General features: G+C 52.5%; 1 protein-coding gene across 5 annotated transcripts in view; it reads right to left on the bottom strand.

Annotated features, from left to right (window-relative positions):
* Positions 1-9,933: 9,933 nt before the first annotated feature.
* Positions 9,934-22,751, bottom strand: part of VWA5B1 (von Willebrand factor A domain containing 5B1) — a 71,010-nt gene continuing 58,192 nt past the window's right edge. For 4 of the 5 annotated variants that reach the window (XM_021668367.2, XM_021668369.2, XM_021668368.2 and 1 more), the window contains 5 exons: positions 21,888-22,034; positions 16,403-16,477; positions 15,705-15,774; positions 14,794-14,911; positions 9,934-13,211 (listed from right to left, as the gene is read on the bottom strand). In XM_021668367.2, the coding sequence (XP_021524042.2) occupies positions 12,705-13,211; positions 14,794-14,911; positions 15,705-15,774; positions 16,403-16,477; positions 21,888-22,034 (917 nt within the window). In that variant the 3' untranslated portion in view covers positions 9,934-12,704. Of the gene's footprint in view, positions 13,212-14,793; positions 14,912-15,704; positions 15,775-16,402; positions 16,478-18,785; positions 18,915-21,887; positions 22,035-22,751 lie in introns of all 5 variants that reach the window. The other variant, XM_021668373.2, reaches the window with a different exon arrangement.

Below are 22,751 nucleotides of genomic sequence, written 5' to 3'. Positions count from 1 at the left end.
AGGGTATTAGAAAGGGTTGAGTTCTATGAAGGACTAGAAAGCAGAATGTCAAGGAGGAGGTTTTCTTGGGCTGGAGGAGCAATTCACAGTTTTAACAGGATGGCCAAGTGAAGAATGGGGCATTGGAACAATGACTTGGAAGGAGATAGGCTAAACTAGGATGACATCTGGGGAATGTTCCAGGAAGATGGGCCAGCCAGTGCCAAAACCCGAAGGTGGGAGCAGGTCTGGCGCATTTGAGGAGCAGGGAGGGTGTCCTGGTGGCTGGAGCAGAGAAGCAAGGGGAGGGGGTGGGTGAGGAAGTCTGAGCTGCCAGGAAGGGGTAGAGGGCATATGGCAGAGCCTGGAAGGGCATTTTAAGGAGTTTGGCTTTTCCTCTGAAGCACACTTTTGAGCAGAGAGGTGAGCACTTTCCCTCCCCTCTCCCCCTCCCCCTCCCTCCCTCTCCCTCCCCTCCCTCTCTCCCTCCCTCCCTCCCTCCCTCCCTTCCTTCCTTCTCTGCTCACTGCAACCTCCGCCTTCCAGATTCCAGCAATTCTCCTCGGCCAGGTGCAGTGGCTCATGCCTGTAATCCCAGCACTCCGGGAGGCCGAGGTGGGCAGATAACGAGGTCAGGAGATCGAGACCATCTTGGCTAACGTGGTGAAACCCCATCTCTACTAAAAATACAAAAAATTAGCTGGGCGTGGTGGTGTCGCCTGTAGCCCCAGCTATTCGGGTAATTTGTACTATAGCCTCCACTCTGTCCACAGTGATGGTGGGGTCTAAGCGGGGTAGGAGCCCAGGGAGGAGGAGCTGTAGCCGTAATCCCGGTGAGGGAGGGTGGGGCTTGGGCTAAGCGGCAGCGCGGAGCAGGTGGCAGTGGGAGGAATCTGGAAACATGCTCAAGGTGGACATGGCAGTACTCCCTGAGGGGCTACGTATGAGGCGTCAGAGAGAGGTGTCAAGAATGACACCAAGGTTGTTGGCCTCCACAGGTGGAAAGCTAGAGTTGTTTCCTGAGCTGGGACACAGCATGGGTGAAACAGGTTCTAGAGGGGAGGGCAGACTTTTAGCGTCCGGCCAGTTGAGGTCCCACGTCCAAGGGAGCTGTCAGCCCGTGGGTCAGAGGAGACGGCTCTGGCCGGAGGTCTGCAGGTGGGAGCCCCTGACGGGCGGATGACTGAGGAGCATCGAGGCGGGCTGTGCTCTTCGAGTGAATGAATGACGCTAGGAGCCACGAGATTCAAGGTCTGAGTCCGGCGCCCCCAGCGGTGAGAATGGGGAGATGGGGGACCAGCAAAGGAGAGTGGGAAGGGGCAGTCAGAAAGGCAGGGAAGAAGCAGACACGGCCAAGGAAAGCCTGGCCAGGAGGAGGGAGGCATCTCCCAGCGCCTTAGGGGACCAAATTCTGCCTCTTCCACTTCCGGCTGCGTCCTCACAACCTCCATCTCTCTCTCTCTCTCTCTCCCCCAACCCCCTCCCTCTCGCTCTCTCTGCCCCCTCCCCTCTCCCTATTTCTTTCTGGTGGCTTTCTCTGTCTCCCTGGGGATCCTACCCCGGGCCTCTCCCTCCACCCCTGCCTGTCGGGCCCCTGGCAGCGGGTCGCAGGCCGCCGGGGCGCGGGGATCTCGGCCCCCCCCCCCAGCACGTGCCAATCCCTGGCAGCAGCGGCGTCTCGCCACCAACTCGCTGCCCCGTGCCGCGCCTCCTGCCCTCGTAATGCGCTCTAATATTTATGTACATGCCTTTCAGACTATTATTTATTAAGGTATCGCCGCCCAGTGTGCGCGGGCTAATTGCTGTTAATGTGCCCCCTCCCGGTTCTCACGCCGACACCTTCGTGGAGGCAGAGCCAGCGACGCTCGGAGCGGGGAAACCGAGGACCGAGCGCGCGGAGGCTGCTGGGAGGGCGGGGGAGCCAGCGGGGTCGCGGCGCGGCGGCCGCGGGGCGTGCGCGCTCGGGGCGCAGAGCGGGTGGGGGTCGCGGAGCCGCAGGGCGAGAGGCAGAGCCTGGGCGCATTTGCAGACTTGGCGTGGGGCGGAAGACCCCGAGCGCGGGGGGCGGTGCTGGGAGCCCAGGTGGGGTCTTGGCACAGGTTGGGGACCTCAGGACCAGGGGAAGATGCGGGGAGCCCAGGCCGCATCGTCGCCCAAGTTGGGGACCTCGGTGCCTAGGGCTGGTGCAGGGAGCATGGGCAGAGTCTTGGCAGAAGGTGGGGGACCTGGAATGCGAGGCCGGGCGGGAGTGAGGACCGACCGGCGGCGCTTGGTTCTAGTGAGGGCTCGTGTGGCCGCGGGCTGACCGACCGACGGCCGCGGGGCCTGGGGAGGGGGCCGTTGCCTGCCCCAACCCCACCCGCGTAGGCGGCAGCCTCGCCTCGCCTGATATCCCGACGTCAGCAGCCGCAGCCAGAGCCGGAGGGAGCGGTTTAATTGGCAGGATTTTGGGTTAAGGACAGCTGTGGCTTTACGGGGTTTGGAGGAGGAGCGCGCGCGCAGGGGTTGGGGAGGGTGCTGTTGGAGGAAGGAGAGGGGAGGGGAGGGGGAACACAGACTGAGAGACCCTGGAGGAGCGTGGAGAGACGGGACCAAGCCAGAGGTGGGCGACCTCCTGGGACAGAGAAGCCGATGAAGAGGGACAGAAAATACAGCTCAGCAAAACCAGAAGTGAGCTGGAGGCTGGAGAAACCCAGAAGGGAGAAGGATCCTGCCAGGCTGGCTTCTGCCCCTGCCTGGTGGAGGCCCTCACCCCTCACCCCTCACCCCCCACCCCTCACCCCTCACCCCTCACCCCTGTGGCTGGGGAACACCCACGATCCCTGCATTAGCACTGCCCCATTCTAGGCAGCAGTTGTGGTTAGGAGGGGTTAACTTGAGAACACTGATTCATTGAATTTTATTACTGGTACTGTGGGTAGTGTCTGCCAACTCCTAGGCCTTGCTGGTGTCACCCTGAAAGTTGTCTCTGGGCTGGAAATCACAGTTTAATAAAATCCAGAGGGTCGGTTTACGCCTGTAATCCGAGCACTTTGGGAGGCCTTGGCAGGCGGATCACCTGAGCTCAGGAGTTTGAGACCAGCCTGCCCAACATGGAAAAACCCCGTCTCTACTAAAAATACAAAATTAGCTGGGCGTGGTGGCACATGCCTGTAATCCCAGCTACTCGGGTGGCTGAAGCAGGAGAATCACTTGAACCCGGGAGGTGGAGGTTGCAGTGAGCCAAGATGGTGCCATTGCACTCCAGTATGGGCAACAAGGGCAAAACTCTTTCCAAAAAAAAAAAAAAAAATTCAGAGAATTGTGCCCTGCCCATCCCACCCCACTCAATGAAAACGGATTTAAAGTCAGCTGTGCAGGGGCCTCCTGGGTCCCTCTGCTGAGCCACTCTGGGGCCAAGCACATTTCTTCACATGAACATGCGTAGGGTAGGTATGGTGATTTTCTGGATGGGCAAACCAAGGCACGGAGAGGTAGAGTCACTTGTCCAGCTAGTGAGAAGCAGATGCTGGCTGGCCAGCGAGGTCGGTCCAGAAGCTCACACAGTTTTTGCTCTCCAAGGCCAAACCTCTGACTGACAGTAGTTATAATTTCTTCCACGTCCCTAAGCCTGGAGGGGTGTGGTCCTGGTGGCTGTGGAACCTTCTGGCACTGAGGCCGGGTGCTCTGTGCTCTGAATCTGGGTCGGTGGTTATTGGAGGTTCAAGGTGGCTGCTTGCTTTACACATTCCCTGGGTTCCTGGAGCTTGTTTCTTCATCCCTGGACCGGGTGCACCCATGCTGGACTCTGCCATCTGAAAGCTGGGCTTTTTGGCCTGAGGAAGAGTCTGTGTCTCCAGGAAAGCAGACACAACCTCACAGTGACCAAGGGTGGCATGGAGGCGGTTGCCTTCACCCTCTCATCCTTGAATATTCTCGGTTCTGGAGCAAGATATTTAACTTACAGCCTCAGAGCTGGAGGGAACCTTGGGGGTTATCCAGTTCACCTTCCTCTTTTAACAGACAGGGAAACTGAGGCCTAGAGAGGAGTAGGGGCACATAGTCTGTGCACCTACAGTGACTTGTGCCTTCAATGAATGATTATTGGGAGCTGTGGACAGCCCCTCCCCCCATCTGATTGCAGCATCCGGGGATCTGGGTTTTACTACCAAATAGGGAGGGCAGCAGGATTTGTCTTCCGTGGGCCCCACCTATTCTTCCAGCCCGTTTCCAGATCTGGCTCCCCTTCCATCTAGGGTTCCCTGCTGCTCGAGGGTCCCGCCTCTGCCATCCGAAGTATCTAGCTTGAGCGCATGGCCCCTCTGCCATCACTTACCTCCAGCCCTCCCCTCTACATGCAACACATGCATTTTCATGGTGGCTCTTTTGAAGACATTATCTGTATTAGTCAATTTTCTGTTGCTTATAACAGAATATCTGAAGCTAGGTAATTTATAAAGAAAAAGATTTTTTTTTTCTTACAGTTATGGAGGCTGAAATCCAAGGTCAAGGAGGTTCATGTGGGGAGAGCCTTCTTGCTGGTGGGGACCCTGTGGTGTCCCAAGGGAGGGCAGGGCATCACATGGTGAGGGGGCTGAGTGTGCATATGTGCCAGCTCGGGTCTCTTCCTCTTCTTTTTTTTTTTGAGATGGAGTTTTGCTCTTGTTGCCCAGGTTGGAGTGTAGTGGCGTGATCTCGGCTCACTGCAACCTCTGCCTCCCAGGTTCAAGCAATTCTCCTGCCTCAGCCTCCTGAGTAACTGGGATTATAGGCGTCTGACACCATGCCCAGCTAATTTTTTGTATTTTTAGTAGAGTTGGGGTTTCTCCATGTTGGCCAGGCTGGTCTTGAACTCCTGACCTCAGGTGATCCTCCCACCTTGGCCTCCCAAAGTGCTGGGATTACAGGCATGAGCCACCATGCCCAGCCCTCTTTCTCTTCTTATAAAGTCACTAGTTCCCTTCCCATGGTAACCCCTTCATGGATTAATCCATTCGTGAAGGCAGACTACTCATGATCCAATCATGTCTTCAAGGCCTCACCTCTCAATACTACCACACTGGGGATTAAGTTTCAACGTGTGTTTCGAAGGGGATGGATATTCAAACCATAGCATTACCCATCTCTCTAATGAGAGCGCTTTAGCCCCAGTGAGGACAGGTGTCTGGGGACCTGAGTGATTCTGGCCCAGGGCCTATCCCTCCCAGGGCCTCAGTATCTCCATCTGTAGAATGGGGATGGGGCTGAGTGTTTGGAGGTTTCTAAGCTCTGGCATCATGGGACTGCCCACAGTAGGAGCAGCTGGGACCTGGGTCCCCCAAACCAGAGCCCATCAGCTGCTTCTTCTGCTGGCCCGGTGAGCAGTGTGTGATGAGCTGGGGAAAGGCAGGAAGATTGTCACTGATTCTCCTCTTGTGTCTTGAGCCTCCTGGTTCCCAGCTGCCTCCTTAGAGAGGGACAAGAAGAGTTGGGCTTCATTTGCCTTCTGGAGATGGTGTGGGGAGAGGGACCTGGTGGGCAAGAGGAGAGGGAACCTGCAGTCCCATCAGTGGAGCAGAGAAGAACAGTTCTTCCATTAACTTGGGAGAAAATGAAAAGCTCAGTAACAAATGTTCCCTGTCGTCCCCCTACTTGGCTATGTTAGCCCAGCCTAGTAGCACCTGGCACTCAGTAGATGTGGGGTGAATTCACACGTGGAATGAATGAATGAATGCATGCATGAATGCCTTTAAAGAAAGAGACTTGACTCCAGAGTTGGGCAGACCTGGGTTTGAATCCTGCCCCCACTGGTTTCTAGCTGGGTGACCTTGGGAAAATTAGTTGATGCATCTGAATTTCAGTTTCCTCATTCATAACACCAGAACGATGATCTGTAGAGTTGTGAGGAGCAAGTGAGATGAATCAGTGGAAAGACCTCGGAATCGTGTTGTCTGGCATTTCTCTCCAAATGGAACTTTTGATGCTTTTCCCTAAAGATGGAATGATAGGGTCAGACTTTAACCTTGCACTTGAGCACACATTTACTGAGCAGCTAGGATGTTCCAGACCCTGCAGAGGGCCTAGAGATGACTGAGGCCAGGTCTCTTCTTTCAAGTTGCTCATAGTTTGATGGGAGAGACATGTGGTCACCCAGCTCTGAAATGCCATTAAGAAGTGCTCGTAGTAGCCATTACCTAGACTATGGACAGAGGGTTGTGGGAGCAGAGGTTGGAGACGTCCAGCCTGCCCTGGAGGTGCCGGTCAGGGAAGGCTTCCTGGAAGAGGTGGGCTCTGCATTGAACTTGGAAGGATGACAGGAGTGGAGTGTGCCCTTGGGAAATGTCCCTCATAGGCAGAGCGAACATGCAAGGACTTGACTGGCTTATCTGAGGGATCCTGAGAATCTGGTCTCTATCCTGTGTTGCTTTGTCTGGAGATCTATCACCTAATAGCATCCTGCCCTGGAGGAGACTTCCAAGCATGATTGGCGCTCCCAGTCCGATGGGGGAGACAGGACACACATACCTGTAATAAGAAAGTGTCCCCGGTGAGGCCGCTGCTGAGAGGAGCTCTGGGAAGTCCTCCTGGAAGTGGCTTCCTGCGGAGTTTGGAGGAGGAGGGGGTGCCAATAGGCGGAGAGGAGGAGGAGTGGGCCAAGCAGGGAGGGACCAAGAGGTCAGCTTCTCCTTTCCAGCCCCAGGTGAGCTAGTCTCACATTTTTAGCAGAGAAGAAAGACTGTTGACAGGGGACAGGAATAGCTTCTGAAGCCTCCCTTCACGCCTGCCGCTCCTCTTTCCACGGATGCCTTTGGTTTGAGCTGGCCCCGGCCTGGAAGGCAGTGAATGCCCACAGCGCCCTCTGCTGAACGGTATCAGAACAGCAGTCTCGGAGGGCGAAGGCAATTTCTACAAAGGATACCCGGTTTCCTACCTGGGGGGAGCCCCATATTCTGAAGCCAGGAATGAAGGGAAGATAGCAACTGGATCAGCACTCAGGAGGGCCCATCTATGCAACCTGGAGGATCTTGGAGCTTGGGAGTAGCGTAGGGGGTGGTTAGTTCAGTTCGGGATGGCTGAGGAAGCCGTTTTAAACAACTTTCCCCCAGATTTTAGTGAGGGCTCAGAAGCTGGGGATGGCCACATCCTGGGTATCCAGGGCCCCTCCTTCCCCTAGGCTAGGAGAGGAGCCCCTCCCGGCAGATGCCGTCCCAGATTAGCCTGTCTCACTTATCATAGAGGCCAGGTGCCCCCCCTCCTCCTCCCAGGCCCTGAATCTGTGGTTGCTGGACTTTGTGCATGGGGGGTCTGGATGCTTCTAGAATGAATTCATAATTGGGAGATTCTAGGTGATGCTCAGATGGAAATGAGAGCAACTGCTGCTTGATGGCAGAACAAAAGAGATTGGCAGAGCTAGGCTGGACCCGGCATTTTCTCTCCTTTTCGGACCAGGATACAGATTAATTGAGCCCAGGGGAGCTCAGGTTTCTCAGTGGGGACAAGCAGTGCCTTGGAGGGAGCTGGCTACTGTAGGATGGAGGATCCAGGGGACCTGGAATCCTGAACCATCAGGCTGACTTCATTGTCTCCTCCAGAGTTCTTGAACCCAGGCGCCTGAGCACCCATTTCCTCAATGTGTTCTTCATCCGTGGGGGACTAGGAGACCCTAATTGCCATCCCAGCAGGACACACACACACACACACACACACACACGCACACACAACTGGTCTTTACAGGATGCAAAGTGGAGGAAAAGAACAAAGAAGCACGTGTCTTACAAAGAGAAAGGCAGCGCCAGGCTCATAGAAGTCAGTGAGGTACAGAGGGGACGTCAGGTCCCCCCAGCCGCCTAGAACCATGGTGAGTGCCAGTGAGAAGGCTTTTCTATCACAGCCACAGCCCATTATCCAGCTGAGCCTCACCCGGGAGGTCATGCCTGTCAACAGGGTTTCTGTTCACCATGTTAGCTTCAGCCTGTTGGCTCCTCTAGTTTTTCCCATTAGGAGCCCTGCGCACCCCACTGCAATGTTTCTGGCCTACTGGGAATTCCTATTTTAGTCCATCGTCCTCCCTCAAATCTGAAAAGGGAGGATTGATTTTGAGGAAACAAGGCAAGTTGCTAAAGGATTTCCAAATGAGCCTTATGTTTGATTTTGGGGTCAGTCTGTGTGGGTTTCAAGACAACATGGTGGCTGGTAATGATTTTCAAATAAATATATTTCACGATCACGAATTGCTTCCCAGAGAAATCTGAAACATGGCAGGCGGCTTGGGAGAGACACGGCAGCAGGTACCATCAGTGCCTTGCTGCAGCCCCCTGGCAGGATTCAGGTCAGTGCACTTGGCCCTGACTCCTATCTGCCAGCACCTGCATTGCTTTCTTTTTTAAAAAAAACAACCAAAAAATCAATTTCACGGTTCATCTTCCTAATTTCAAACAAAATGCACTAAAAAAAATATGCGTTACCCTTCGTAATTTAGACTGTCTCTATTCAGTAATGCTATGTCCTGGTCACGTATTGTTACAGAGGTCTTGGAATCGTAGATAGCATATCTGGAATTTTAAACTCTGCAAAGATACTATATGCATGTCTCGATCATTTGTGCAGGGAGGTGCCAGGCTGAAGGGAATGCACAGTAGACATTGCATCATGTTCTCCTTTTATTAGTGCCAGCGCCTACCTTTCTTTGCCTGGTGGCTTTCTCTGGCTGCAGGAGTGTGCTCAGCTGGTGCACTTGTGCTAGACCAGAAGCACCAAGAAATGAATCCTCCAGAGTGGCCCTCCCCACGGGGTGAGTGGAGCTGGCGTACACACACCCTGTTCCTTCACTGTGAGCTTTGAGGTGTGCACCTACTCTGACTCCCAGAGTTACCAGCGGGGCAAGGGTCCATACCTGTAGCAGTAATCTGCTTAGGAACCTTCCGTTTGTTGGTGTTCTTTGCATTCCTATTTCACTTCCACATTTCCTTAAGGGTGTTCACCACCCAAATAAACTATTTGCACTGAATCCTTGTCTCAGGCTCTGCTTTTGGAGGAACTGCTGTGACCAACTTGTTCCAGGTTGACTGGAACTGAGCCAGTTTTAAAACTGAAAGTCTTACATCCTGAGATGTAAAAACTGAGTCTTACATCCTCAGTCCCCGGCACACTGTGATGATAGGTCGCCTTATGGGGAACCCAAAGACAGATGTGACACATGAAGTGAGGCAAACGGATCACTGAACTGCTGGTTTGAAAGCCAAGTATCCTTGCTTTGAGAACAACAGATAAGACACAGTATAATTTTGTCATATTATCAGGTTCAACAATTTTTATCAGCTCAAAGCCTAGAAGAGAACAGTAGCCACCATGTACAAAGAAGCCATTTCTTTGAGAACAGACACACACACACAACCCCAGGGTAGGATCTGCTGAGTATTGGTGGACACTAGACGGCTGACACCCAGGACTTCCATGACATCTATGTAATTGGCTACCAGGCAAGCAGGCGATGTGTATTCCTAGAAGAAAGTGTCACAGGCACTGTGGGGACATTATAGGTGAGCAGGCGAGGGCATGGGTAGCATGTTGTAGGCACTTGAGGCTCTGACAGGGACAAGCACCAGCCATGCCACTTGAGCCAAAGCCACCTGGGCAGATAGTGAAACTATACCACGTGTCACCACAGTCAGCTGCATTGAGATGAGGCGCTTTGCGTTGGGATGCGGCTGTACGCTCAAGATGGCTGGCTCTGAGCCAAGATTTGCAGCATGAACAGGAGATATCCCACCTTGCTGAGTAACCCTGGGAGGCAGTGCTGTTGAGAGGCTAAAATCAACGGGCTGGGAGCAGGGTTGGACACACGGGGCAGAGAGGTCCACAGTTGGGGGCTATAGGTGTGGCCAGGAGCTGCTGCCAAGCCCGTGACCTTGGACAGATCTCTGCAGATCAGATTATCCAGCTGCAAAATGCTACACGCACCCTTGCCCCGGTTATTTTTACACTGGCATTACAGAGCATGCTATGTTACAGCTGAAAAATGTGTCCATCTTTTTTCTGTTGACTTCTATAGTCTCCGCTAGATTGGTAAGAAAAAAACATCTTCCAGGTGCCATGGCAATGAGCACGTGCCCCATTCCTGGGGTGGCAGTACCCTTACCCCTCATTTCCCAGGGCACTAAAAATACAGAATGCATTTGAATCTGGGGACCACCTGGAGATGTTACAATGTTCACATAGAGAGATGTGCATTTGGGCATTTGGACTCCTGAATGACAGGTGCTGGGGTGTCATGGACATTCCAGCCAGGCAGGTCAATGGGGCAGCCAATCTCAGGGTGGTGGGGGCAGGGTGTACCCAGATGGAGGAGACTCCTTTCCTCCTTCCCTCTCATGGGGAGTCCCTGCCAAGGAAGAGGGAAGGGGAACAGTAGCATGGCTCTCAAATAAGGGTAGGGATTGACAGAGGGCAAGTCAAGATCTAGAGGAAACTTCCAGAAACCTCTTTTGACAGCTGTTCCTGGTGAACCAGGGAGAAGGAGGACCCCTTGCTTTTCATGTCTCTGAAGAGCAGGTGAAAACCCACCAGAATCTAGGCTTGGAAGCGGCTAGTCCCTCCATCAGCCACAGTGAGTGGCGGCCCAGGTCAGTGAAGGCCAGGGGATGCCATTCATTTTGCCCGCAGAGAGGGGACTGGCTGGGAAACAGGGGTGCCGGCTGGAAACTGAGGCTGCTTATGGACAAGTCCAGTGTAAGTCTGTCAAAGTATGCTGCCAGTTTTCCTGGCACCTGGAAGTGGTCTCGAGCTGAGGGGCCTCAGAGACAGGGCTGCATCTGCATGTGGCAGGAGGTTGGGCCCTTGGGGCACTCTGTTGCAGGGACACCTCTGCTCCACCGGGACAAGGAGGCCCCCAGCACGAGCGCCCTTCTGGCTGTGCGATATCATGCGCTATTGTGGTCATCCGTACCCATATCATAAACGAGTGTCTGAAAGCTCAGGGGGCTCGCCATTAGCGCAGAGGGGGCCGAGTTAGTGCTAATCCGAGGCCACACCCACAGACGGCAGAACCAAAGCCTCTCCTCTGGAGGCCTTTGGCCATAACTCCTCGTCCTGCAAGTCTTGGCTTAGCCTCGACCTTCTCCAGGAAGTCATGCTTGGTTCTGCTCCTCCCATCTCAAGCCTGGGCTAGATGTCCACCCCCTGTTCTCCCCAGCCGAACCAGACCCCTCCCATCACCACTCCCAAGGGTTAGAATTGCCTGGATCCAATGACTCCAGTGCCTCTTAGACTAAGTCTAAGCCCCCTCCTCGGCTCCAGCCCCTGCTGGAGGTTGCACTCCTGAGTCTTCCTGAGGCTGGGGCTTGTGCCGGAGTCCACATGACCCCATGGGTTGGTTTGATAAACTAAGCTCTCAAGGTCTTCCCGAAGTCTGTGGAGCTTCACACCAAGGTTGGGACAGGAATTGGATGAGGAGAGATTAAGGCCTTGAAGGAGGGGCCTTCCAGGGTGGAGAGATTCAGCCTGAGATCCCAAGCTGGTGGGGTCCCTTGGTGAGGTCTAGACCCACCTCCAGGGGAGTCTGTGGGGCAGAGGAGACTGGGCAGCTCAATGCCAGCCATTAGGGACTCTGAGGCCACAGCACTCCAGTCCCCACGTGGGCACCGCACCGTGGGCTTGAGGGCGAGAAGCCGCCAAGGGAACCTGTTCCTGAAGTGTCGATTCACTCATTTCACCAAACGAATCTGGCCTCCCGCTGGCCAGAGCTGCCATTCCCAAAGGCAATGCAGCCAAGCATGGTTCTTTGATGCAAAAAGATACCTCTCTCCCACGGCGTGGCATGGCCCAAGAGGGCCCCCTGATCCCATGGTGTGACCTACACGGAGGTGCCTCCCTAGTGCCTCAGTACAAGTGATGCAGTTCGCGTTACCCAATTCCTAGAAGTGTGTAAATTAGATAAGGTGTTGTCTGGTAGGCATCTTCACTGACTTCTAGGTGATATGTCTATTCTTTTAGGACTATTTTTGCACAGACTGCCACTTAAATCTAACACTTCAACTCATAAGGTGTCTCCCCTGGTCCTGCCACCACTTCTTCTTAGTTAGGGAGGCACTAATGATCGGATCGGCAGGTACTAGTACTTAGTACTAGTGCGTACTAAGGAAGCTTCCCAGCCAAAATGGAAGTGCCACGAGCAACCCTTCTGTAAAGCGTTGGGAAGGATGGTTCTCCAGTTGGCTTTTAAGTGGGATGCAGGGGGTCCTGGGCTGTTACCATGGAGACAAGAGCCTGTCCTCCAAGCACCAGACTTGCTAGTCTCTATGTGCCTGTGCAAGCCTGCAGGCCTGGTTACTTGTGGTCACTGGGTTCTCTCATCCACCCTTTTATTTGAGTGGGCATTGCTGTGTCCTCTCCGTCCCCACTCTGGTCTACCTCCAGGGAGAGCTCAGGCCTCCACTGTGTCTTCTCTCCCCAGCCCCAGCAGCAGTGGGCCCAGGACTGCCTGAATGGGCAGAAAGGAACCACTGGACCATCTGAGATTCACTCGACCACCCTCATCTCACCCTCTTATTTCACAGATGAGGAAACTGAGGCCCAGACTGGGGGCAGGGACTGGTCTAAAGTTGCATGGCTGGATGGTAGTAAAGTTGGGATTGAACTCAGGCCTCCTGATTGCCAGGCCAGGGCCTTTTCTAGTAACTGATATATTGGCTACAGCTCCAAAAGCTCCCCAGACCAGGCCGACACGGCCCTGCCCATCCCTTCCCTCCGCCCAGCCTCCCCTCACCCAACTACACATAATTCGGGTTATAGCAGAGCATATTGAACTCCAGATTCTCATCCCAGTGCCGCAGAAGCACAAACAGCTGGCGGGCAGCAGCCTTGAGTGTGCCCTGCGTTCGGCCCTCAGGTACTTCCTGCTGCTCCAGCCATGAGTTGGCCTTGGCGGCCACCAGCTCCCACTCAGTGAAGTAGGACGCCGAGCTGTGCTCCAGCCATGCCAGCCCCACCACCGTGGCCCACAGCTTCCCAGTGTGCTCCACCACTGCCCTCGGCTCCAGGCCCAGCTTGCCCTCAGCCGGAGGCTCCAGGGAGAAGCTGTCATAGGAGGGGTGCCGAGGCGAGGGGCTGGTGCACAGCTGGGGACTTGGGGTCTTGGACTCAGACGGGCGGGCAGTGAGGGACACTCGGTGGCAGGTGAAGGGGGAGGTCCACTTGAGCTTCTCCATGGGGATGCGCGTGGCCTCACAGAAGGCTTGGTTGAGTAGGAAGGCTCCGGAGGCCAGCTGCAGAGACACCTGTGTGTGGGGAAGCCCCTCAGTGGGCCTCATATGTTTTAGTGTGGGAGCCCCAGGCCATGCAAAAGTCTGGTTTCATGTTGCCCACCCCACCCTGCCTGCCTGGGGGATTTTCAAGATACCCTGGTCAAGTGAGCATCTCTAGCCTTTATCCTGCAGACACTTCACGCAGATCACTCTCCAAGCCCAAGTCAACATCTTCAGTCCATATTTGCCTCTTGTCCTAGGTGAGTGGGCCCAGCTCGGCCACTGGGAATGTCCCCGCCATGCAGCGAACTCTGGCAGCTCACCTTCCTCTTTCTCCCTGTGTACCCATCAGCTTCCAAGTCCCAACACGTCTGCTTTCTAAATCGCTCTGCAATCCATCACGTGCTTCCTCACGTTATTCCTGCCTGCCCTTTCCTCCTCTCTCCCCACACCCAATCCATCTGTCCTAACTACAGAGGGATCTCTACCAGGCATGGATCACACACGTTTTGGAGGCTCAGTTCGATGACTTCAATGTAGACTAAGTCCAAAATATGATTAACAAAGCTCTGCACCACCTAACCCTCGTTTGTCCTTGACCCTTACCCTCTCAAACTCCATTCGCCAGCCGCCAAGCTCTCTCTCTCCTCTGGAGGCCTTTGGCCATAACTCCTCGTCCTGCAAGTCTTGGCTTAGACTCGACCTTCTCCAGGAAGTCATGCTTGGTTCTGCTCCTCCCATCTCAAGCCTGGGCTAGATGTCCACCCCCTGTACTCCCCAGCCAAACCAGACCTCTCCCATCACCGCTCCCAAGAGTTAGAATTGCCTGGTTCCTTGCCTGGATCCTATTAGACACTTGGCACCATGAGTGCAGAAACTACGCTTGTCTAGTTCAAGGTTGTCTCTCCAGGGTCTAGTACTGGGCCTGACTCAATAAGTACCTGTTGAGTGAAAACATGCATAGTGCTCAGTTGCCCTGGATATTTGGGAATTCCAAATATTATGCACTTGGGTCTGCAGGGACAGGAGAGGTATGCGGTGATGCTCAAACTGTGCCCCTCCTTCAAGCATCCTCTGTTTCCCAAGCCCCGAGGGGCCCCAGATGGAGCAGGGGCAGTCTCCCTTGCTCCTTAATTCAGAGAAGCCCACTCCAGACCTGAGCCTCTCACCCTGCCACAGCATGCTGGGGTGTCTGCAGACCCAGTTGCTAAACATGGTCCATGTCCCTGGGATGTTAATTTTACTCACTTATGAGTCATTTCAAAGCTTATTTTTATGTACTGAAAAACAGATACACATAGATGCATGGAGTAGAATGCAAAATTCCCACGAATTTTTAAGGTAAAGATAGCAGACTGCAAAGAATTTTCGTGATGCTGATGCTGGCTTCTAGCAATATTCCTAGGTCTCTGGGCCGGGGAGATTCATGCAAACTCCCTCCGCCCTGCTAAGTACTTAGGTGGGAAACTCTAGGAAGCTTCAGAACTCAGGGGATCTGAGCTCTAAGACCAAGGCCTTCTTCTCTTTAAGGAAATGGAGAGGAAGGCAGGGGATCATAGGAAGGCTTGCTGCTGAGTGGAGCAGAGGGAGACGGACACTGGGTCAGGGCACTCACCAGCGGTACGTAGTCGAAGCTCTGGCTCCCAGAGGTCGACTCCATAGCTTTGATCGGTGTCTTGCTCAGGAACCCCTTGGCTGCTCGCGTCAGTAGCCTGGACTTCTTGAGATTTAGCCTGTGCAGATGAAGTCAAGTGGCCCTGGGCATCCTAACCTCCAATGCCCACCCAGAAGCCCCTGAAAGTCAGGGTCAGAAGGGATGCCACAGATGGCTCCGTCCAGCGTCCTTATCTGACAGCTAAGGAGGCAGAAGCCTGGGAAGGTGGGGAGAAGCATCTGCCCCAAGTCAGTCAATGAGTCAGCAGCAGCCGGGCCTCGGAAGAGGTTAGCGTTCTTCTGTTGACCCTCTTTTTTTTGTTTCCAAGACAGGGTCTCACTCTGTCCCCTAGGCTGGAGTGACAAGATTATAGCTTACTGCAGTGTCAACCTCCTGGGCTCAAGAGATCCTCCCACCTCAGTCTCCTGGACTATAGACACACACCCACGTCTGGCTAATTTTAAAATTTTTTGTAGAGACAGGGTCTCACTGTGTTGCCCAGGCTGGTCTCGAACTCCTGGCTTCCAGTGATCCGCCCACCTCGGCCTCCTAAAGTTCTGGGATTACTGGTGTGAGCTACTGCACCTGGTTCATGACCCTCTTTTACTATCACATTCTCGTCCAGCCCAGTGGTCAGAAGAGCTTTACGCCAGCCCTCCTCCCATGGGTACAAATCCCCCCTCAAAGTGGGGTATTTGAGGCAGGGGGAGACCTGGGAGACTGTCATCTCTCTGGGCAGGAATGCCTTTTTTGCACCTGCCTAAATGTCAGGCTGAACCTGCCTTTGGCCTTCCAAGTTAGGAAGAACCCCAGGGACCACCCCGGGAAGATGGGTGGTCGGAGAGCGTATCTTTATTGGAAATCCCACCTACCTGGATCCAAAGAGATTCTCTGGGGCCTTCATGGAAGAAAGAGTATTTGAGGCCAGGCTGTGCAGGGGACCTGGAGAGCCACAGAATGACAGAGTTGAAACCTGAAGATGACCCTGTCCAACTGCTCACTGACCAACTGGGGAAACAGAGACCCAGAGCGGGGCAGAGGCTTAGCTAAGCTCCCAGGGACTGGAGCTAACCATTACGCTGTGGAGCTCCTTCTGCTCCAGCTGGTGTGGGGTGGGGTGAGATTATGTCTGCATGTAAAAAGCTGGCCTCCAAGTTTCCTTGGCTGGCAGCCCCTGGGATCTTCTGGAAAGTTACTTGTGGGGACAGTGACAGCTTCACTCAGCCCCACTCCTTCTCAAATGAGGACACTGAGTTGACCTCTTTGGCACGTTGCTAGAGGACTCTAGGCAGAGTGGAGTGGCAAAACGGTCCCTCAGCGGGGAGCTGGGAGGCCTGATCCAGGCCCAGCTCTGTCACCAATGTGTTCTGTGACCTTGGGCAAGTCACCTCACCTCTTCGCACCTGTTCCTCATCTTTCAATTGGGGATAATCCTATTCCTCATGCAGAGGGCTGTTTTGAGGACTCCGTGAAGCCCTAAGGACTCTGTCGATGCTAAGACACTCTCCTGACCCCAGGACCAATTCCTGTCACCATCTTGATGGAGAGGCAACACCGCCTGCCCACTCACCTTCAGAAGCGGCATGCTTCTCACGGCCGGGGAATGTGGCCTCGCTGACAGGAGCAGTGGGACCTGCCTCTGTGTCTAGGACAGAGAAGCCAGTGAGGCCAGACCTTTCTCCTCCCGTCCCCCCAGGAGAGTGATGGTCTAATTCACGGTGCCTGTGGGTAGGTTGGGGAACAAGGCTAGGGTTTCCACCCCTGCTCGGATGAGCCTTCATCTTTCACAGATATAACCATTGCTCCACCATAAGATCAGACAGGCCTGTGTTCAAATCCTGACCCCTGCCACCACCAACACCACTGATCAGCTGTGGGGATTTGGCAAAATTACTTTATAAATTTTGATTGCAAATTGGGGATAATGTCATCTATCTCAGAGTGTTGTGAAGATTAAATGAGATAATACACAGATAGTGGTGAGTCCATTGCTAAGTGCTCAGTAGAGCCCTGGACTATGGACCTTGTTTCAAAAAAAAAAAGTCAGGAACGTGGGCATGAATCAGAGAACAATTTCAAGGAAGTGATTTGTGGCCAGTGCGGTGACTCACGCCTGTGATCCCAGCACTTGGGGAGGTCGAGGTGGTGAAAGACTTGAGGTCAGGAGTTCACGATCAGCCTGGCTAATATGGTGAAACCCTATCTCTACCAAAAATACAAAATTAGCTGGGCGTGGTGGCGGATGCCTGTAGTCCCAGCTATTTGAGAGGCTAAGGCAGGAGAATGACTTGAATGCGGGAGATAGAGGTTGCAGTGAGCCAAGATTGTGCCACTGCACACCAGCCTGGGTGACAGAGTAAGACCCCATCTAAAGGAAGAAGGAAGAAAGGAAGGAAGGAAAGAAGGGAGGGAGGGAGGGAAGGGAGGGAAGGAAGGGTAGGAAGGAAGGAAAGGAAGGGAGGGAGGGAAGGGAGAAAGGAAGGAAGGGAGGGAGGGAGGGAAGGGAGGAAAGGAAGGAAGGGAAGGAAGGAAGGGAGGGAGGGAAGGGAGGGAAGGAAGGAAGGGAGGGAGGGAAGGGAGGAAAGGAAGGGAGGGAGGGAGGGAGGAAAGGGAGGAAAGGAAGGAAGGGAAGGAAGGAAAGAAGGGAGGGAGGGAGGGAAGGGAGGGAAGGAAGGAAGGGAGGGAGGGAAGGGAGGAAAGGAAGGAAGGAAGGGAGGGAGGGAGGGAAGGGAGGGAAGGAAGGAAGAAAGGGAGGAGGGAGGGAAGGGAGGGAAGGAAGGAAGAAAGGGAAGGAAGGAAGAAAGGGAGGAGGGAGGGAAGGGAGGGAAGGAAGGAAGGGGAGGGAGTGAAGGAAGGAAGGAAAAGGAAGGGAAGGAAGGAAGGGAAGGAAGGAAGGGAGGGAGGTAGGGAGGGAGGGAGGGAGGGGAGGAAGGAAGGGAAGGAAGGGAGGGAGGGAGGGAGGGAAGGAAGGGAAGGAAAGAAGGAAAGGAAGGAAGGAAGAAAATAAAGGATTTATGATTTTGATGGAAGCCCTGGGCCACTGAAAGCTAAGCTTTGGAGAAAGGAAGGTATAGATCAGCAATTTCCTGAAGACTGGAAGCTCAGCTTGGCTCTGGGGTGGAGCTGGTTCTCCTGGGATTTGGAGGCCAAAGAGACCAAGAAGTTGGCAGAACGCTTTGATTCTGAAGAGTTCCTCACACCATGTTCTGTTTTTGTTTTTGTTTTAAAACTCATCAATGTCCGTGAGCACTTTCTAGGACCTGGAATAAAAGCTTCTTATGGTCTGGGTGGCTGGGCTTATGGCCAGGTGGGACCTCTGATGTCTTCCCCCTGCACAGCAAAAGGCAGGAGATCCTCACTGTGCATGTCAGGGTACCTAGAAGGGGGTTAGGACGAATGCAGCAGTTAGGCTGACTTTAGAGAGACAGAAAGACACACATCCATGCAGGACACAGAGGGTTAAAGCCATCCTGGGAACTAGTGCAAGGTCAAGAAAGGTCAAATCCTGGCTCTTCAAGGAGCAAGCTGCAGGCACAATGAAACCAGGTGACGGCTCAAAGGAGGCTGCTGGGAATCCTGAAACAAACAGATGGTGGGACCCAAACAGATGGGACTGCCGCTTCGTTCTTCGCTTTTTCCCTTGTTTATTAAGTTTCCTGGCAGTTGGTGCCTCGGAGGACTCAGAGGCTGGAGGCAGGGTCAGCAGCCTTGGAAGGGGAGGGGAGGTGGTGCCGCTCCCTGGCAAAGAGAGAGCTGTGTCAGTGGTGGTGTGCTGGGGTCATACTGAGCCCCTCTGTGCCTCTTAGGCCTCAGAGAGCCTGGGAGGCCTGGCTTAGCCTAGGGCCTGCCTAAGCCCGAAGTGCAGACTCAGAGAGAGGCCCTGGGGCCTTGGACATGAGGATGCGGTAACCTCAGGGGCCCAGGCTTCCGAAAGTGCCCGAGGTGGCTCTAACTTAGGGTCTGAAATTTGCCATCTCCTGCGGCTGAGTCTTTTCCAAGCATGGTCTGCGACCGTCTGAAGCCAGAAGAGGTGCCCCTCCACTGCTGGATCAGGGTCCGAGAGCTCACCATCCACGGACCTCCTTCACGGAAGACAAGGGGAAGCGGGTGGTTGGGTACAAATGTGCCAGTCCTTGGCCTCTCCCCCAAGGCTGGCAGGAATGATTCTGTCTTCCATCTTTCAATTATCCAAAGTCAGGAAGGCATTGTGCAAGGTAAGACCATGAACTTTAGAGTCAGAAAGACCCAGTGTGAGGCCCAGCCCCATCTCTTTCCAGCTGGATGGGTGCAGACCCCACTGAGCCACAGTCTGCTTATCTGGAAAACGGGAATAATGATATCTAGCTTGCTGGGTTGATATTACGAGAGAATGTTCAAGAAGCCACAATGTTTTCCAGGAAGTTAAAAGCCCAGTTTTCTCAGGAACACTCTGTTCTTCTCTTTGTTTACTGTCTCAGAGACCCATGTCCCAAGTCATTGCAATCCTACTTTTTTTTTTTGAGACGGAGTTTCGCTCTTGTTACCCAGGCTGGAGTGCAATGGCGTGATCTCGGCTCACTGCAACCTCCGCCTCCTGGGTTCAAGCAATTCTCCTGCCTCAGCCTCCTGAGTAGCTGGGATTACAGGCCCAGCTAATTTTTTGTATTTTTAGTAGAGACGGGGTTTCACCATGTCGACCAGGATGGTCTCGATCTCTTGACCTCGTGATCCACCCGCCTCGGCCTCCCAAAGTGCTGGGATTATAGGCGTGAGCCACCGCGCCCGGCCTGCAATCCTACTTTTAAGAATTAGTTAACCCTGAGGAGATAACCGGACAGATGCACAAAGATCTTACCCCTCCCACAGGGCAGGCCCCTGAAATCCCAGGGCATCACCAAGAGGGGTGGAGGGAAAAGGAATGACGTGACAGCACCTTGGGCTGGGCAGGGTGGCTCATGTTTGTAATGTCAGCACTTCAGGAGGCTGAGATGGGAGGATCACTTGAGCCCAGGAGTTCAAGATCAGACTGGGTAACATATTGAGACCCTATCTCTACAAAAAAAATTTAAAAATTAGCTGAGTGTGGTAGCGCGTGCCTGTAGTCCCAGCTACTTGGGAGGCTGAGGTGGGAGGATCACTTGAGCCCAAGAGTTCAAGATTGTGGTGAGCTGTGATTGTGCCACTGCACTCTAAGCTGGGCAACAGAGCAAAACTCTCAAAAAAAGAAGAAGTTACAGCATCCTAAAGTATGTTTTAAGGAACCTCCCCACTTTCAAAGAATGCTAGTCTGTAAGTTTTCCCTTAAAAATTAGAGTTATTTTGGGAAATAAGTTTTGAAGAAGCTGCATACTGTAGCCCATTCTCTGAGCCTCTTGATGTATATTAACATACTAAAGGCTCTGAGAAGTTCTGCAGTAAAGAAAGCTTTTGAGCTTTATCTAATCCAGTGGTTCTTAACTGCATTTCCTAATCTGGTATTCTCTATTTTTATTCTGGATGGCTATTCATAGGACATGAAACTAGAGTTCTAGTTTCTTGGAACACAGTTGGGGAAGTGCTGATCCAGCTCTTAGGGGGCTCTGGGACTTTGGTTAAGATATGGGCCAGGTCCTTAACTTCCCACGCTGTGGCTACAGATGCTAACAGGCTGGTCAGAGATGGGTGGGAGGAATGGTCATCCCTGCAACATGAATAAGGCAACAGCCTGATTAAATGGCCACTCCATTGCTTGAAATGACAGCAGTTGAGGAGGGTGGGATGGATAGTTGATCATTTTGGTACCGCAGATAAGGAAAGGGGAACAGGTGTAATTAGGGAGGACATATTTTATTTCCAAACACAATGCTTTCTGGAGGTCTGCTTAAAAAAAAAGAAAAGAGTGCAGGGGATGTGTGACCACAAAGGACGGGGAAATGTAATTTAAAACAAAAAAAGCACAAATAGTTCATAAACATAAAAATTATCTCAATAAAAAAATGACAAAAGAGAGCTTCTCTTCTCACCTATCAGACTGGCAGCATTTAGAAAGATAAACAATATTCAGTGTTGGAGAGGACGGACATTGGAATAACCTTTGGGGTGGTGAGGGGGCAGTTTGGTAACATACATGGAAATTTTAAATGGGCATCCTCTTGCCATTGCAGTCCTACTTCTAAGATTAATTAACCCTGAGGAGATAACCAGACAGATGCACATGTTCTTTACAGTATCATTTACAATAACCAAATGGAGAATAAACTAAAGGTCTAAATAGATTTTAAAAGGTTGCAATAAATTTTCAGAGGCAATAGAAAGGAGTGGGAGAGAATGCATAATCCAGAGCCAGGGCATTGAATGTAAAGCCTGGCTCCAGCCCATAGCGCCTGTGAGACCTTAGGAAAGTGACTTAGCCCCTTCTGCCTCTGTTTTCCATCTCTAAAATGGGGATGATAAGTGTCTAGTTTGTAGAGCTGTTTTGAGGATTAAAGAATTGAAAATATATACAAAGTGCTTTGGAACATTAGTTGGCTATTCTGAGGATGGCAGCGCCCTGTAGGGGAATATGCTACAGCTATTAAAATAATATAGATTCAGTTTATGGAGTGACACTTTCTGCACTCATATTTTGTAAAATATAGCACACATTAGAATAATCCAATTCATGTAAAGTGATCTGTCTTTTGATTTCTCTACATGTTGATATCCATAGAGAGAAGTCTGGAAGGATGGTCACACCAAGCAAGTAACTAATATACACTCCTGGATGACTGTCTGTCTTAGTTATTTTTTAAATTGTATATCTTTCGATAGTTTGGAATTTTCTATAATGAGCACATATTGTCCCAATTGAAGAAATGCAATAAAAATCATTTTCATATGGTGGAGAAAAGGGAGTGGGGTGATTTCACAGCTTCTGCAGAGCAGTGGGATGAGGCCCCGGGGCTCCCACTCCCCGGCAGCCAAATCATCCACTGGGGGTCTTTCTGCTTCTAGGCTCTGTCTCACACCCCTCCCTTTGGTGTGTGGTCCTTTGTATCTCAGGCCTCTCCCCCAGTCCAGAGGGGCTGCTTGGCTCCCAGGAGTGCCCCGCTGCTCACCTGCCTTACCAGAGCTGGGGTACTCCACCACGGTGGACAGGTACCTGCTCTTGCTCACATCCACAGGCACGAAGGCTGTGTATTTGCTGATGATGTTGCAGGCTTTGCTGGTGTGCACAGCGTTCACCTGGTAGCGGCGGTTGGACCCTGAGGAGGGAGAAACTGAGGTCACCGTTTGGACTCAGAAAGTCTTCCCTGACACGGAAGCATTGGAAGCTAAAAGGGGGGCTCAACCAGTGGTCCCCATCTTTGGGGTTAAATAAGCCTTTACAATCAAGGGTTTGCCAACTTGCTAACTAGAGACTTTTTTTTTTTTTTTTTAAATAAACACCTTCATTTTATGTCATCATTTCACAAAATAAAGGATATTTTAATGTAAAAATGTAAGACATTGTCTCAGAATAAAAGACAGTTACTTCCTTTAAATAACCATAGTTTTATTTTTACAAACACTCAACCCGGTATGTTGTCTGTATTTTGTACTTTAATTTTGCAGATGTCTAATGGGAACGTTGCCGTAAAACTTCATAGGTCCGCTGGCTGGGGAGTGGAGACTACTGATCTGACCCATTTAACTGCTGAGGACATTGCAAATCAGAGGAGACTGGTGAGCTTAGGTTCATATAGCAAGTTAGGAATGGATCTGAGATCTGGACTCAGGGTGGTCTGACCCCAAAGCCCAATCCCTTCCCTTTGAACAGGTGAGCAGTCTCAGTAGCTTGCTGCCTCCAGAAGCCTGAGTGAGGAGCCAAGGAGATGAAGGGTAGACAAGTGCTTTGTAAACTGTAAGGTGGAAGAAAGTAACACATACAATACAAAAATGCAAGTAAAATATAAACAAAATAATATTATTATAGAAATAAA

The sequence above is a fragment of the Aotus nancymaae genome, unplaced genomic scaffold (assembly GCF_030222135.1).
Source record: "Aotus nancymaae isolate 86718 unplaced genomic scaffold, 86718_ANA_hifiasm-v0.15.2.pri h1tg000053l, whole genome shotgun sequence".
In the NCBI taxonomy this organism is placed as follows: Eukaryota; Metazoa; Chordata; class Mammalia; order Primates; family Aotidae; genus Aotus; species Aotus nancymaae.
This window is presented reverse-complemented; position numbering and strand designations above follow the sequence as displayed.